Source organism: Chlorocebus sabaeus, chromosome 11 (assembly GCF_047675955.1).
Source record: "Chlorocebus sabaeus isolate Y175 chromosome 11, mChlSab1.0.hap1, whole genome shotgun sequence".
NCBI classification, from domain to species: Eukaryota; Metazoa; Chordata; class Mammalia; order Primates; family Cercopithecidae; genus Chlorocebus; species Chlorocebus sabaeus.
In genome coordinates this window covers 86710045-86726624 of record NC_132914.1, presented here as the reverse complement: position 1 = coordinate 86726624, position 16580 = coordinate 86710045, and the positions used below count along the sequence as shown (strand labels likewise).

Below are 16580 nucleotides of genomic sequence, written 5' to 3'. Positions count from 1 at the left end.
CTTGGCTCACTGCAACCTCTGCTTCCCGCGTTGAAGTGATTCTTATGCCTCAGCCTCCCGAGTAGCTGGGATTACAGGTGTGCACCACCACACCGGCTAATTTTTGTATTTTTAGTAGAGACTTTTGCCATGTTGGCCAGGCTGGTCTCGAACTCCTGGCCTCAGGTGATCCATCCACCTTGGCCTCCCAAAGTGCTGGTATTACAGGCTTGAGCCACCACACCCAGCCTTACATTTCTTTTGTTAAATTTTTTCATAAATATTTATGCTATTTCATTGTAAATGGAATTATTTTCTTAATTTTGTTTTTGGATTGTTCATTGCTATATGGAGGACTTTTGGTTTTTCTATTGTGGTAACATATATATAATGTCAAATTTATCATTTTAACCATTCTGAAGTATATAATTCACTGGCATTAAGTATATTCACAGTATTCAGTGTTTTGTAACCATCGTCACTATCTTATTTCCAGAATTTTTTCATCATTCCAAGTAGAAACTCTGTAATCCTTGAGCAATAACTCCCTATTACCCATACCTCCAGCCCCTGGTGACCTCTACTGTACTTTTTGTCTCTCAGAATTTACTTATTCTAGGTACCTCATATAAGTGCAATCACACAATGTTTATCCTTTTGTGTCTTGCTCATTTTACTTAGCATGATTTCAAGATGTATCCATGTTATAGCATGTATCAAAATTCCATTCCTTTTTATGACTGAATTATATTTCATTGTATGTTTATACCACATTTTGTGTATACATTCATTTATCGATAGACATTTGAGTTGTTTCTAGCTTTTGGCTATTGTGAATAATGTTGCTATGAACATTGCTGTACAAGTATAAGTGTCCAGTTGAGTCCCTGCTTTCAGAGTTCTGCTGGATGTATACTTAGGAGGAGAATTGCTGGATCATATGATAATTTTTTGTTTCATTTTGGGGGTAACTAACAGGCAAACTATGTTCCACAGCAGCTGAACCATTTTACATTCCTACTAGCAATGGACAAGTGTTTCAATTTCTCCACATTCTCACCAACACTTGTTATTTTCCTTTTTTTTGATAATAGTCATCCTAATAGATGTGAATGTTGTTTTTAAACTAAGAATTAAACTGCATCTAACAATCTTTGTAATGGTAGATCCCTCAGATCAGTGTATAGAAAGTGTGTTTCATTGAAAAGAAAGTCAAGGAAAATTGTGAATTTTCTCTATTCAGCTTTGTTTCCTTAGTAAAATAATTATAATAATTCCTTATTTAATTATAGTAATTTCCATAATTTATTATAGTTGAGGATAAATCTTCAGTGTAAGGCTGGGCTTTTTAGAAGAGGAGTATTTTAAACTTTCATATCTATCATTTTAAAGTTTGGAAAATATAACTCTTCCTATATTTTTTGTGACATTAAAGACAACAGAAACCAGTGGTAGAACTCTGCCAGACAAGGGTGAAGAGGCCTGTGGATATTTCTTGAACCCTTCCTTGTTGTCACCAGAATGTTCACCAACAACCACGAAAAAGAAAACAGAAGACATGAGTGACCTCCCCTGCGAAAGTCAAAGGAGCATACCTCTCGCTGTGACTGATGCTTTAGAGCATATTATGGAACAACTCAATGTTTTGACACAGGTGGGCATGGCACAGGTTGCATGCATTGCACTTGGGGGTAAGATACACAAAACAATTCTGGATACAGCAAGTTGCAGAACTAGCAGAGCAGGGGAAATTTTTCTGTACTAGCAAAGCAAACTCAAGGTGGCGATGCCCTAAACAAGATCTTATGGAGATGAACTCAGAGCCTATGCATTTGTGTGTGCACGTGCACACATACACACACACACACTTTAAGCCATTTGTAAGAAAAAATTTAAAGCCATAAGAAAAATATATTGGGAGTAACCATTTCTGGTTAGTATGAAATATTGCCAATGTTTTAGATTTTAACTCTGAAAATATTCTCACTGTCCAGTATATAACTTCTCTTATCCCAAAGCCTCTTACATTGATGCAGTGATCTTCCAGGTGTGATGGTTTTGCATTCCCATGTTAGAATATTACCCAGTTTTTGGAGGCCAGTTTACCTTTGCAAAGAAAAATACAGTGGATCTTAAATAGTATACCAAAATTCTTGGTTACAAGGTATAGACATAATTTAAGGGAAGTGGTATGTTGAAATGGATACACCAAAGGTTTCTCTTCCAGCTCTGTTGATTCATTGTTCCCTTTGAATAAGTCTTCTCTTGTTCCTCTTTGATATGTAGAATGAGAATACTAGATACTAATATTTGTTGGAGTGGACAGTAGCAAGTTATATAAAAAGATGGTAAAATATGAACTACAGAGATGTCAATTACTTGTCCAGAAAAAAATATTTCAAATAGAAATAACTTTTGCATAGAAATCACCCAACTGGTTCTCAACCCTGACTGTCCGCTATAATCATTAGGGCAGCTAAAAAACGTACATATACCTGGTTTTCACCTCCAGAGAGTCCATTTCCATTGGTCTGGGATAAGGCCCTAGCATCAGTCTTTTAAGAACTCCCATATGATTCTGTTTTACAGCCAGTGTTGAAAACCACTAATTTAAGTGAATATTTTTATCCTGTAGATATCACCTCGGGGCCTTTGGAGGCATCTGACAGATTGTGAGAAAGAGCCATGTGAGAACTTGGAGTCATCATATGACTTGCTCAAAGAAAATCATGTTAAAAATCACTTAGTTTCATTTTGTAATATTGTATTATACGTGACTTTCTCTTCATTTATCAGGCATCTCTTTTCCTTAAAGGCCATTGCCCTCTTCACTTCATGTCAAATTTAGTTGTAGTTGGTTTGTTTCCCATATTGCCATAACTTCCTCACCCAAACTGTTACCTTTCAATATTCAGTCCTCATTAGGGTCTCTCCCAAGTGAATCTTTCCATTCCCTGTCCTTTCAGTTTCATGACCTATTCTCCTCCTTTTTACCGGATTCAAAGCTAAATAAATCACTTTAAGCTTTATTGAATTTCTGTATGATTTTTAATTTTTAGGGAATGGATTCATTTTACATATTAAAAAGGTTAGAAGCAGACACAACACACTTGCAAAAGGGGAGCAGTGACTCTGTGGGCAAGCAGCAAGTAAAATAAATACATTCTGATTTACTTTAATTACAGGTGACTTAACAACACCTAACTAAGTTGGAGGGTGTTTATTGTTAATGAACTATAATTAGAAATACATTGAAATGAAATTATGTTTTAGATAGTAGACAGATGGAGTTAACCCGTTTTAAAGGTGTTAATAATGTATAAATAACTTTTAGCATTTGGAATTATGATAATGTATAAGTGTCTGAAGGGCTGGGCTCAATGGCTCACACCTATAATCCCAGCACTTTGGGCCTCTGAGGCAGAAGGATTGCTTGAGCCCAGGAGTTCAAGACCAACCTGGGCAACGTAGTGAGACCCCATTTCTTCTTTTATTTTTTTATTATATAGAGACAGGGTCTCGCTATGTTGCCTAGGCTAGTCTCAAACTCCTGGGCTCAAGCGACTCGCCCAGCTCAGCCTCCCAAAGTGCTAAGACCTCATTTCTACAACAGCAGCAGCAACAAAATTAATTAGCCAAGCAGGGTGGCACGCACCTATGGTCACATCTACCCAGGAGACTGAGGTGGGAAGATCGCTTGAACCCACAAGGCAGAGGTTGCAGGGAGCTAAGATCAAGCCATTAACACTCCAGACGAAGACCCTGTCTCAAAAAAAAGTGTCTAATAAAATGCTTGGCACATAGTAAGCACTCAATAAATGGTAGAATGTATTAACAGCATCGCTATTATTTTTAATTAGTAATGATCTATAGATTGTATAAAACATGAAAAGGCAAAAGCTATTAAATAATATCTTTAAAAATTGGTTACATTCAAAAGACGATAGGGATTCGATTTTTTTTATCTTAAAACTGGTTGACTAAATACCAAGCAAGTGTCATGTGTTTCCTACATGAACTCTACCATTAGGTAAGCAAGTAGTAGATGAGGAAAATGTCTCTTATTTATTAGTTATCCCAACTAACAAAATGTTTTAATGATAGAATTAGAATATCATCATTTACAATCTCCAGGAATTAATAGATGTAGACATTGAGTCACTATGACATTCATGAGAAATGACCAAAAATGATTAATCTGCCTTCTAATCAGAGAACAGGCCACCACCTATAGTCTTTCCAAGGCATCTAACCTGATCAAGCCTTTGGATCCAACAGCCAACTTAGAGAATATACAGAAGATGGAAGAACAGGCTGAGCTGCACCCTGAGTGTGCAGTTTCAGAGCTTGTCAAATGGCCTGAGCTTATCAACAGACGAATTGTAAAGAAAAGAGAGGGAGAGGGTGGGCACCTGTAAATTAAGAGAGACTTTAAGTGACACATTAATTCTTGAAATGGGAAAGAAAATTATAGTGTCTAGGGATGTGCACCTGAGAAATAAAACTATAAAGAAAGCAATCATTTTAAAGGTCAGGATAGTGGCTGTTACAGAGGGCGGGCAAGGAGGTCACGTGGTAGGCACATGAAAGGCTCCTCTGGGGTGGCTGGCGGAGTCTAGTTCTTGCTATGAGTGATGGTTTTGAGGATGTATTTCTTATGAGAATCCATTAAATAACACATGTACCTTGTGTGGGTTCCTGAATAATCTATTTTATAATAAGAAGTTTTTAAAAAAAAAAAAAAAGATACAAAGGAATGAAGACAGAGTAGCCAATATCACAAAAAAAATTAGATTTCCCAAGTTTAACATATGTATAAAACATTTTAACATTTTATATATATACATATGTGTGTTTGTATATGTATTCTGGATGTGTTCTAACTCCTTTAGCTAATAAGTGAGTACAGGATTATTCAAACCATGTGTGTCCAGTACTAGCATAAACATTTTACATGCATTATTTTATTCAATCCTCCTAACAACTCCACGAGGAAATATTAGCATCTTCTGTGTGAGGGCACTGGAGGCGATTGTTATGATATTTTCAAAGCAATCTAGCCATCCATCCACGGTGCTCTAGGTATGGTTTGCCATGGATTGGATGATGACAGAATGAGTAGTGATGACATTTCAGTGGCATCTGGCTGGCATGTGGAATTTGGCACCCTCTCCCCTTCTCCACTAAGTGTGTAGCTTATGGCACCACTTAGAACGCTGTGTGGCTTCTTCCCTGGTTTTGATGCTTTGGAAGATCAGGCATAAGAGGTCTGATCTTTTGCTGCTTTTTTTCTCAAACACATCAGTTTGGGTTTTTGTTTTTTTTTTTTCTTTTCTTTTCTCCAACTGTTTGATAATGCCTTGCCCTGTGGTTGGGCCCAGAAGCAAAGCAAGTTCTGGGGCTCGTTTTTGAGTCAACTTCTTAGTAGAAAGGTGGGCATCCCAGTTCTAAAAAGGATTTCCTATGCAGAGATTGTCTTTGTCATCCTCACCACCAGAGGACCAGGCATTGATTATTTTGTCCTCCTTTTTGCAGACTGTTTCAATCTTGGAGCAGCGACTGACTTTGACAGAGGATAAGCTGAAAGACTGCCTTGAAAATCAGCAAAAGCTTTTCAGTGCTGTCCAACAGAAAAGCTGAATAAAAAATTCATTTTCATTTGTTGGGCAGAGGCACAATAAATGAATAAATGTACATACACTCAGGAAGGTAGTACAAGATACTCCACGCAACACGACCGTGTGCTATTTATCATGGCATTTCTTAAAAGGGTGAGCAACAGAACAAAAGGCAGAAAAGGCATATCTAAGCACTAATGTAAACACACAAATCAATGTGAAGGACTAATTTAAATTACTATCATTTATGATTGCAGTAATAAAGTGATAAGCATTCAAGCGACTCTGTATTTTCCCCATATTATTTTAAATGTCCATTTTCATTTCTAGGCCAAATCCTGCCAGGAAAGTAACCAAATCTCTGGATATCCCTCTTAAGTCATTTCAGATTGACCATATTCAGACAGTCATGGGGTGAAATAATTCACTTACCTCCAAAATAGCATCCTACATGCAAATAATGAATTATTGATCTGACTTGTTATGTTTCTTTCTGTTCAAAATAAAAATTATCCTTTCTTACTAATGCCTTGAAAGGATGAACGAATAAAACTTCCCAGACCACAGAATTTCCACAGCAAGAATACACTTATTTTAATTAACACTAGCACAGATATGGCATAGGGCAGTGGGTTTTTTATTTAATTTATGGTGTACTTTGTTTATCCATTGGCCAACCTGAAGGAAATGAAACTCACCTGTCTATCACAGATGAATGTGCTGAATGATTTGGGTTGTATCTGATCATGGTTCACAAAAATTATTTTAGTGTGTTTTCAGTATGCTGAAAAGTCAGAGTGATGCAACAGCGATATTTAAAAATATACACACACGTATGTACACATGCTTAGGAAATATTGTTGCTTAGGATGATTTGAGCAGCTAAATAGTAAGTACTTTTTAAAATTTTTGCATCATCGTCTTCCTATTTAATGAATTGTGATTTAAAACAAAATGAAAATGAGCCAGGTAGTCTAAAAGATCCTGGTTACAAATTAAGAATTTTGTTTTATTTTTAACCAAATTGAGATTAAATTGAAGAAAAGCAAGCAAATTAATTTCAGCTTCATTATCAACCTGTATCAAGAACAAAAATGGGAGAAGGTGTCCACATTTATGGTGCGTATAGGTAACATGGAGGAAAATGCTATTCTGTGTTTTGGAAAAGAAGAAATAGTGCTGTCCTATTTATTTCTATATTTAGAAATTTTTCTCAAAGAAATTTCAATTGTATCTATGAGGTGGGTTTCTAAGTATCTTATTGTGTGTTATAAGTGCCTTTTTATATCATACTAAGTGTGAGCTTCTGGACGTTTTCAAGAGCTTACAAAAGCTAAGTGGCATTGTATTTTTATAACCTCATTGAGAAGACTAAGAAATGAAATTTCCTATCAATTTTGTTCACTTTGTCATGCTTGAAACAATAAAGACATTTTTGCTTTAAAAGAAAAAGTTGTTCCTTTTCTTTTTAAATGATTAAAACCCAGAAGTACTAAACATCTTATCATCCAGCTCACTCAGTCTTTAATATGTGAGAATCTTCTGGAGAACTTGTCAAAACAGTTTCCTGGGCCCTATCTCCAGAGCTGACTCCATGCGTCAGGTGGGGCCCAATCATTTGCATCTCTAACAATCTCATAGGTGATGCTGATGCTTGTGGCCTGAGGTCCACACTTTAGAAACCACCTGTAGCCACTTCTTACAACCTGATGTTGCCAGATACTTTTTACAGTCGTCACAGAACTTTATAAGTGATATAAAAATAGTGATGATATAAATGCAGATGCCTTGAAACTTTTTCAACAGACTCAATTTTCTAACTCCCCTCTTTACTTATCTGGTTAGTTAGTTAGTTATTTTTAGCGTTTGAGGAATCTCCTTTATCTTCATCAGATTCCAGCCCTTCCCTTGCCTAACTTGAATATCCAGCTGCCTGATCAGCGTCTCCACTTGGAACTCTAATAGGCATCTCTAAATAGGTCCAAAACCGGTTCTTCTGCCCTCTACCTCTAACTCCCCACCCCAACCAGTGTCACTAGCAGTTTCTTTCCTGGACTTGCATGTGGCAATAAAATGACAACTTTCCTTCCTATTGCTCAAGCTGAAGACGTGGAATCCTCTTTGATTCTTTTCTTTCACACCCCACAGTTCATTCCTTCAGGACATTTTAATGTAGAAAACACCTGATCACTTCTTACACCTTCATCTCCCACCACAATCCAAGCCACTAATCTCTTGGCTAGAAGACTACAAGTTGCCTCCTATCTTATTCCCTTTGTGTTGCTATAAAGGAATACCTGAGGCTGGATAATTTATAATGAAAGAGGTGTATTTGGCTCATAGTTCTGCACACTGCACAAGGAGCATAGTGCAGATGCTTCTAGTGAGGGCTTCAAACTGCTTTCACTCATGGTGGAAAGTGAGGGAGAGCCAGCAGTGCATGGTGACAGAGGAGGAAGGAAAAGGGAGAGTGGTGCCAGGTTCTTTCTAACAATCAGTTCTCGCAGGGACTAAGACTGAGAACTCGCTCTCTACTTCGAGGAGGGCACCAAGCCATTCATGAGGGATCCACCCCCATGACCCAAACAACTCCCCTTAAGCCCCACCTCCAACAGTGGGGATCAGATTTCAACATGAGACTTGGTGGGGCCAAACAAACCATATCCAAACCATACCACCTCCTGACTGGTCTCCCTGATGTCACCCTTGCACAGCAGACCACCGTGGTTCTTGAAAAGCCTGAGGCAAAGCACATAGCTCTTCAGCACAGAACACTTCAGGGCTTCCCATCTCAGAGTAAAAAGCCTAAGACGCAACCTCTCCTCCTTAAACTTCCCTTTCCTTCTCCTTGAATAATCCTCACTCACCGCCCTCTGGCCATAGTGGCCTCTATGCAACCCTTTGAAGAAGCAAAGTGTTCCCACCTGAGGGCATCTGTACATTTCCTCTGCCTAGAACTTTCTGCCCTCAGGCGTCAATGAGGGCATTCAACCTTTGCTCACCTGGTACCTGTTCAGAGGTGCCCTCTCTGACTGCCCAAGTGACCCTCCATTCACTCCCTGCCCCTTCACCAGGCTTCATTTTCTCCAGTGCACTTATTACCATCCGACACATACATCAGTCCACACATGTCTTCCCCTGGTAAGCAACTCCTGTCAGTCATTGGTGGATCTTAGAGCTGAGAACGGTTTCCAGTTTGTAGTAGGCACACAGCGTATATTGTGTGAATATAGGACAACAAGAAGTTGCAGATTGTTTTCCTCCTCCACCCCTGAAGTGGCTTCTCAGCTATGATTAATTCCTGAGCAGAATGCCTCAGCAGCCCAGTTCAAGAAACTAAATTTGATGTGAGTGGCTGAGCAGGAGTGAGTCCTCAGGATATCTGTGATGGGGAAAAACACCAAAGGAGCCATATTAATCTTCAGCCACATCATCTGATACTATCACTTCCTTTCTAGTGGGTAGGCTCAACCAAATGGAATATAATAGGGTTTCTCAATATCTGTCTTCCTAGCTTCTATAGATAGGATTATTTTCTTGCACATAAATATTTCTCTTGGACTTACACAAGTTGTTAAAGTAGATGTTAAAGGTTTTACAGGCTTTATTTTTTTTTTTTTAAAAGATAACTTCTCATTTGCTTGATGTATCTATTAAGCAGAGGCACATTAAAATTTTTTGAAGTTTATTTGAGCAACAGTGACTCATGAATCAGACAGTGCCAAACTGCACGCCGCTCTGGCTCCCCTGGAGTGCAAGGGGAAAACTTTTATAAGGTGTTTGAGGAAGCAAGACAGAAAATATTTGGATTGGTTAAAGTGGAACAGCAGCCTTAAAGTCTCTAGCTGGAGATTAGTTGGTGGATTCTGATTTGTTAAATGTGGTCTTCCCAGGATATGAGCACTTACTCTGAGTTAGGTTTCAGTTTGTTTACCTAGGAACTCTGGGTCCTAAAGCTGCCTCAGTGTAATGGGCTCCCAATTAATTATTTTAACAAACCAAAGGTTAGTTTGTATCTCATTTACAAATAGATTATTTCTTATTTTAATCTTGAACATTAGTTTCTTTAAATAGTACAGAAGAAAAGAGGAAGTTCAGTTAGTGAACTTTAGTGGAATATGTGAAAATAACTTCAGGGAAGATTTTGTTTATTCAATAATTATAGAGTATACTTAAAAACTATGTGGAAAGAAGGTAAATTGATAGACTTTACCTTTCTAATGACATATGATTATTTAGTTGATAGGACCTCTGAGTTTTACTAAGGCTTTGGAATTTTAATACAAACTTGTGCTACTCATTTCTTCCAGAGACAGAGCAAGCCACTTGCCTGTGGGATGAACACAAATACAGCTGCTGTTTTTAAAAAATAATTTTTATATACCTGCTGACATTTAAAAGTTGGAGATTTTATATTAACTAAATTAGGTCTCTAGCTTGTCCTAGGAAATCAAAAGATCTGCAACTATTGGGCCTGTGTTCCTCCATGGCAGCAATGAACTAGGGCAGGGTGGAGCAGACATACCCTACTCCATATTGCCTCCATCCCCCTCCACTGCTGAGCATTACCTGTCTGGCCTCTGCCTAATTAACACTGTAGATATCTAAGTCTTTCGCATAGTGTTCTAAGACTGCCGCCTTCTGTCCTCAATCCTTACCTTTTCAAGGTTATTTTCCGAGCATGCCTCCTTTTCTACATTCTTTATTCCTTACCGCACAATCATACATCTTTTCCTCAGCCCTGCTGAACTTTTCACCATTACGGGATGGAGCATGCCGCTCCCTTCCGAATTCCACTTACATTGAGCATGCTTTTTCCCTGTCACCCTACCTAACTCTTCTCTTCCTGGAAAACCCCTACTCATCCTTTAAAAGGCAGTTTGCATATCCCTGCATTATTTTTCTGTTGTGCTTCCTCAGCATTCTGTGCTTGTCTCTGGTACAACAGAGACTGTAATACAGTTGCAACTCTGCCTCTTCCACTATGACTTAACCTATCCAAAAGGCAGGCGTTGTCATCTCTAGATTCTCCACTTAGCGCATTTTCTGGCTCATAGGAGGAGCTCAACAATTCATTTTTGAATAAATTAGTGTTTTTAATTTTCATTTATTGAAGTGTTTCTTTCTAAAACATTGCTCTATGCTTTACTTAAAGCCAAAAGCAGTTAAAACTAGGGCGGGTGGGCTGGAAGAAATAGGATAGGCAAACATTTAGACACCCGATATTTGGGGCTAAGTGGACACTACTATAACCTGCCATTTGTTAGATAGCTCAGCAGTTATGTAGGCAGTCTTATAAGCCAGAAAAACTTGATGCAAATTCTGGCTATGCCATTCTCTGGCAGTGTGACTGTCAGGGAAGGTATTCACAAAGCTTAGTTTCCTTAACTATAAAAGGTAAAAATAATAATGTGAACTGCATTTGTGAAATGATTAGCACAGTAGCTGTCACAGAGTAAGTGATCAATAAATGGTAGCTGTTACTGTTATTAATAAATCATTATGTTTCTCTGGACTGCATTTCCAAAAAATATGATTTCAACTGTAACTACTGAAATCAGATATAGGGACTGTTACTAAGTGGTAGTGAATAAATGTGTGATATTTAATTCAAAGCCAATGTTGCATTTTTTAAAAATTAACAAAAAGAATGATTATATAAAAGAAATTAGCCTTTCATACACAGAAAACCTCAAGGTTCTGGCCAAACACTGGCAATTGAGCAATTCCTGAGGACTTCAGCCTAAGAACACTAATGTCATAATTATCCTAAATAAAAGTGAGGCAAAAACCAGAAGTGGAGGAAGGGCTTGGAATGTCAATCAAGTAAATGTCATTAAGCAAAAGGCTTGCCTGGAACTCAAACTATTTTTGCCTTTTGACCATTTGGAGAACAGGTATTATCTGCTTACTGCCTTTTCTCTAAAGACAAGATAGTATAGACCCTCACTTAACATTTCATTTATGTGTCGAGCAAACTTGGAGGCTGTTAGTCCCATCTAATTCCATGCATCTAAGAGGAAGATAAACCATCTATTCCTGGGTAGAAATATTTGGCTGCTGAGAGAGAAAAAAAACAGTTATTCTAATATTTGAGGGTTATTGACAAGTATGATCAATCCATGAGCAAATGTGATAATAAAAATAGGTGGGTCTCTAGTACATTTTGAAGTGAAATTATATCACTGATATGCTTCATTTTCCTTCACGGCTTATACAACTCTTTGCCTTAGCAAGTCACGAGGTTTTAGACTTCATGCACCAGAGGATTTATGAATGTACAGTGAATCTAGGAACATAATGTAATTGCCAGGTTGTCCTCCATAAGCCCCAGCTGTGACTCAGCCAGCTAACACAATTGCAGCCTGAGCTTACTAGGAAAACAGGTCAATGGCTTGCCAAGAGGCAGAGGTTAATGGGAAGCACGGGTGGCAGGAGTATATGCACAACTACTTTTTTCTTTGCAAGGTACATTAGTTGCATTTTCTTTGGAGTCAAATCTCAAATGTGTTTCTACTAAAAATAAACATTTGATTTGAGATTCTTCTCATTGTAAAATAGATTTCACAACAAAAGCAATAAGAGAAATAACTTGATCACCTAAAACTTCTAAACTTATAAAGCAAAAAATACATGAATAGAAAAAATTGACTGGGCATGGTGGCTAACACCTGTAATCTCAGCACTTTGGGAGGCCAAGGTGGGCGGATCACTTGAGGTCAGGAGTTCAAGACCAGCCTGGCCAACATGTTGAAACCCCCATCTCTACTAAAAATACAAAAAAATTAGCCGGGCGTCATGATGAGTGCCTGTAATCCCAGCTACCTGGGAGGCTGAGGCAGGAGAATTGTTTGAGCCTGGGAAGCGGAGGTTGCAGTGAGCCAAGATCGTGCCACTGCACTCCAGCCTGGGTGACAAAGAAAGACTCCGTCTGAAAAGAAAAAATAAATAAATAATTGGCAGAAATGCAACACATAATTGGGAATATCAACATTTCAAAAGTAGAATTTAGTTCACATGATACAAAGGTAATAAGGCAGACTTAACATATATGTAACAAACTGCATGGAAGTAAAAAAACAATTCACTTTTTTGACCAAGGGTATCTTAAACAAAGATTGGTCATGTTCTGAACCACGCAATGTAAGTGTTAGTCAAAACTCTATATGCCAAATATGCAGAAAGTAAATCATAAAAATGGAAATAACAAAATAAAAATGCTCAATCACACAGAAAATATGAAAAAGAAAACTTAAACTTCACTGAAAAACGTCTGTGTGAGAGAGGAAACCCCAACATGTAGTAAAGTAAAATACTTTTTAGAATAAAAATAGGCTGGGCATAGTGGCTCACATCTGTTATCCCAGCACTTTGGGAGGCTGAGGTCAGAGGATCACGTAAGGCCAGGAGTTGGAGACCAGCCTGGGCAGCATAGTGAGACTCCATCTCCACAAAAGTTTAAAAATTAATTGGGAGTGGTGGTGCATTCCTGTAGTCTTAGCTTCTTGGGAGGCCGAGGCAGGAGGATTGCTTGAGCCCAGGAATTCGAGTCTGCAGAGAGCTATGATTGCACCACTGCACTCAGCCTGGGTGACACAGTGAGACCCTGTTTCTAAATTTTAAAAAAGGAAGAAAAAAGGCCAGACGTAGTGGCTCCCACCTGTAATTCCCAGCACTTTGGGAGGCTGGGGCAGGTGGATCACATGAGGTAAGGAGTTTGAGACCAGCCTGGCCAACATGGCGAAACCAGGTCTCTACTAAAAATACAAAAATTAGCTGGGAGTAGTGGCAGGCACCTGTAATCTCAGCTACTGGGGAGGCTGAGGCAGGAAAATTTCTTGAATCCCGGAGGCGGAGGCTGCAGTGAGCCGATACCATGCCACTTGCACTCCAGCCTGGGTGACAAGAGTGAGTGAGACAAAGAAGGCAGGGAGGGAGGGAGGGAGGGAAGAAGGAAGGAAGGAAGGAAGGAAGGAAGGAAGGAAGGAAGGAAGGAAGGAAGGAAGGAAGGGAGGGAGGGAGGGAGGGAGGGAGGGAGGGAGGGAGGGAGGGAGGGAGGGAGGGAGGGAGGGAGGGATGGATCATACTTTTCTCTCCCTCTGATCCTTTCATGAACTCGAAACCAAGACATGGCAGGATGAGAGAGCATCTTTGGATTTACAAGTATTTATTTCAGAATGCTTTTAATACATTAAAAAACTTTTTTTTTTTTTTTTTTTGAGATGGAGTCTTACTCTGTTGCCCAGGCTGGAGTGCGACTGGTGCAATCTCGGCTCACTGCAACTTCCACCTCCTGGGTTCAAGCGGATTCTTCTGCCTCAGCCTCCCGAATAGCTAGGATTACAGCTGGGATTACAGTCCCGAAAAACATGCCCGGCTAATTTTTGTGTTTTTAGTAGAGACAGGGTTTCACCATGTTGACGATGCTGGTCTCAAACTCCTGACCTCAAGTGATCCACCTGCCTTGGCCTCCCAAAGTGCTGGCATTACAGGTGTGAGCCACTGTGCCTGGCCTACATTAAAAACTTTTGAAAACTAAAACAGAAAAAAAGAAAAAAAAAAATGCCAGCATGTATCACTTTGAGATGAGACACCCTTACTTAAGAAACAACTACTGTTTACCCAAGATACTTCTGTGGCCAGGAGAAAGAAGAATAAGAAAGCTCAGCAGGGCAAGGATTTGTGAAGCTCGATGCCAGATACGGAGGGGGAACAGTCCAAGGTTGTGGACAAGGACTTCTTGCTGAGATTTGCATCTCTTAATTCTAATGAAACACTAGCACTGCCTTAGGTTGTTTCCCCTGCTTAATCCCCAGAGGAAATCCCTTTGCTTTTCAGAGATAAAAAGTTAGCAGAACAAAGAGAAAGTCAGGGGAAGTGCCTGGGCCTTTTGCTATAGAATTCCACTGAAGCCTTTCCAAGCCTAGAGGATAGAACCCGAGGGCTATACTATTTATTTCCACACCTGGATTGAATATCAAGGTCTGTGAGAAGATAAATCATTTAGAAACCTGATGTTCTTGCAAGGGGTGTTGCTTTTTCAGAACTCTAATAACAACTGTGTCAAAGGCAAAAATCACATGAAAAGTTCAAAGTTGTTAAATCCCCCTTCTTTACTGCTTTCAGCAAGTGAGAGTCAGAGAGTCTCACAACTGGTGATGTGGATCATTCCTTCTCTGAAAAGGAGAGATTAAAGATACAACATTGAGGCGGGAGGAAAAGAATCAACAGCTTGAGGTAGCAGTTCTTATGAGAACACCCGTCTAAGACTTTCATTATTTTCACCTTAAACTGAGTGATTAAGGCAAAAGGCATAGGACTTGATTTGGAATCATATGTGATCCTGAAAAATACATTTGAAAGGAGTTGAGGCCTGGGAAGGTCCTGATTTAGTAGTTTCCAATCCAGTACAAACTTATTCAAACTTATTCACATTGAAGCTCAGCCCATTCCCAAGGGCATTTCATTTTTGGAATCAGCAATGGGAAGTAATTATAATGTGCATATAAAACAACCAGAGATGATAAAATCCTAGGCAGCGTGATGCCTCCAGCTTTGTTCTTTTTGCTTAGGATTGTCTTGGCTATGTGGGCTTTTTTTGGTTCCATATGAAATTTAAAATAGTTTTTTCTAATTCTGTGAAGAAAGTCAATGGTAGTTTGATGAGAATAGCATTGAATCTATAAATGACTTTAGGCAGTATTGTCATTGTCACGATACTGATTCTTCCTATCCATGAGTGTGAAATGTTCTTCCATTTGTTTGTGTTCTCTCTTATTTCCTTGAGCAGTGGTTTGTAGTTCTCCTTGAAGAGGTCCTTCACATCCTTGTAAGTTGTATTCCTAGGTATTCAGTTCTCTTTGTAGCAATTATGAATGGGAGTTTGCTCATGATTTGGCTCTCTGTTTGTCTGTTATTGGTGTATAGGAATGCTTGTGATTTTTGCACATCAATTTTGTATCCTGAGACTTTGCTAAAGTTGCCTGTCAGCTTAAGGAGTTTTTGGGCTGAGATGATGGGGTTTTCTAAATATACAATCATGTCATCTGCAAACAGAGATAATTTGACTTCCTCTCTTCCTGTTTGAATACGCTTTATTTCCTTCTCCTGCCTGATTGCCCTGGCCAGAACTTCCAACATGATGTTGAATAGGAGTGGTGAGAGAGGGCATCCTTGTCTTGTGCCAGTTTTCAAAGGGAACGCTTCCAGTTTTTGCCCATTCAGTATGATATTGGCTGTGGGTCTGTCATAAATATCTCTTATTATTTGGAGGTATATTCCATCAATACCTAGTTTACTGAGTGTTTTTAGCATGAAGCACTGTTGAATTTTATCAAAGGCCTTTTCTGCATCTATTGAGATAATCATGTGGGTTTTGTCATTGGTTCTGTTTATGTGATGGATTACATTTATTGATTTCTGTATGTTGAACCAGTCTTGCATCCCAGGGATGAAGCTGATTTGATTGTGGTGGATAAGCTTTTTAATGTGCTGCTGGATTTGGTTTGCCAGTATTTTATTGAGGATTTTCACATGGGTATTCATCAGGGATATTGACCTGAAATTTTCTTTTATTGTTGTGTCTCTGCCAGGTTTTGGTATTAGGATGATGCTGGCCTCATAAAATGAGATAGGGAGGAGTCCTTCTTTTTCTATCATTTGAAATAGTGTCAGAAGGAATGGTACCAGCTCCTCTTTGTACCTCAGGTGGAATTTGGCTGTGAATCCGTCTGCTCCTGGGCTTTTTTTGGTTGATAGGCTGTTAATTACTGCCTGAATTTCAGAACTTGTTATTGGTCCATTCAGGGATTCAACTTCTTCATGGTTTAGTCTTGGGAGAGATTTTGTGTCCAGGAATTTATCCATTTCTTCTATATTTTCTAGTTTATTTACACAGAGGTGTTTATAGTATTCTCTGATGGTAGTTTGTGTTTCTGTGAGATCAGTGGTGATCTCCCCTTTATCATTTTTTATTGTGCGTAT

At 38.9% G+C, this 16580-nt stretch overlaps 1 protein-coding gene across 10 annotated transcripts in view; it reads left to right on the top strand.

Moving 5' to 3' along the window:
• POC1B (POC1 centriolar protein B) overlaps positions 1-7196 on the top strand; it is a 102224-nt gene extending 95028 nt beyond the window's left edge. For 5 of the 10 annotated variants that reach the window (XM_037996728.2, XM_037996726.2, XM_037996727.2 and 2 more), the window contains 2 exons: positions 1415-1633; positions 2615-3013. In XM_037996728.2, the coding sequence (XP_037852656.1) occupies positions 1415-1633; positions 2615-2827 (432 nt within the window). In that variant the 3' untranslated portion in view covers positions 2828-3013. Of the gene's footprint in view, positions 1-1414; positions 1634-2614; positions 3014-5514 lie in introns of those variants that run through there. The other 5 variants (XR_012094550.1, XM_008004221.3, XM_008004220.3 and 2 more) reach the window with 5 other exon arrangements.
• Positions 7197-16580: the final 9384 nt, after the last annotated feature.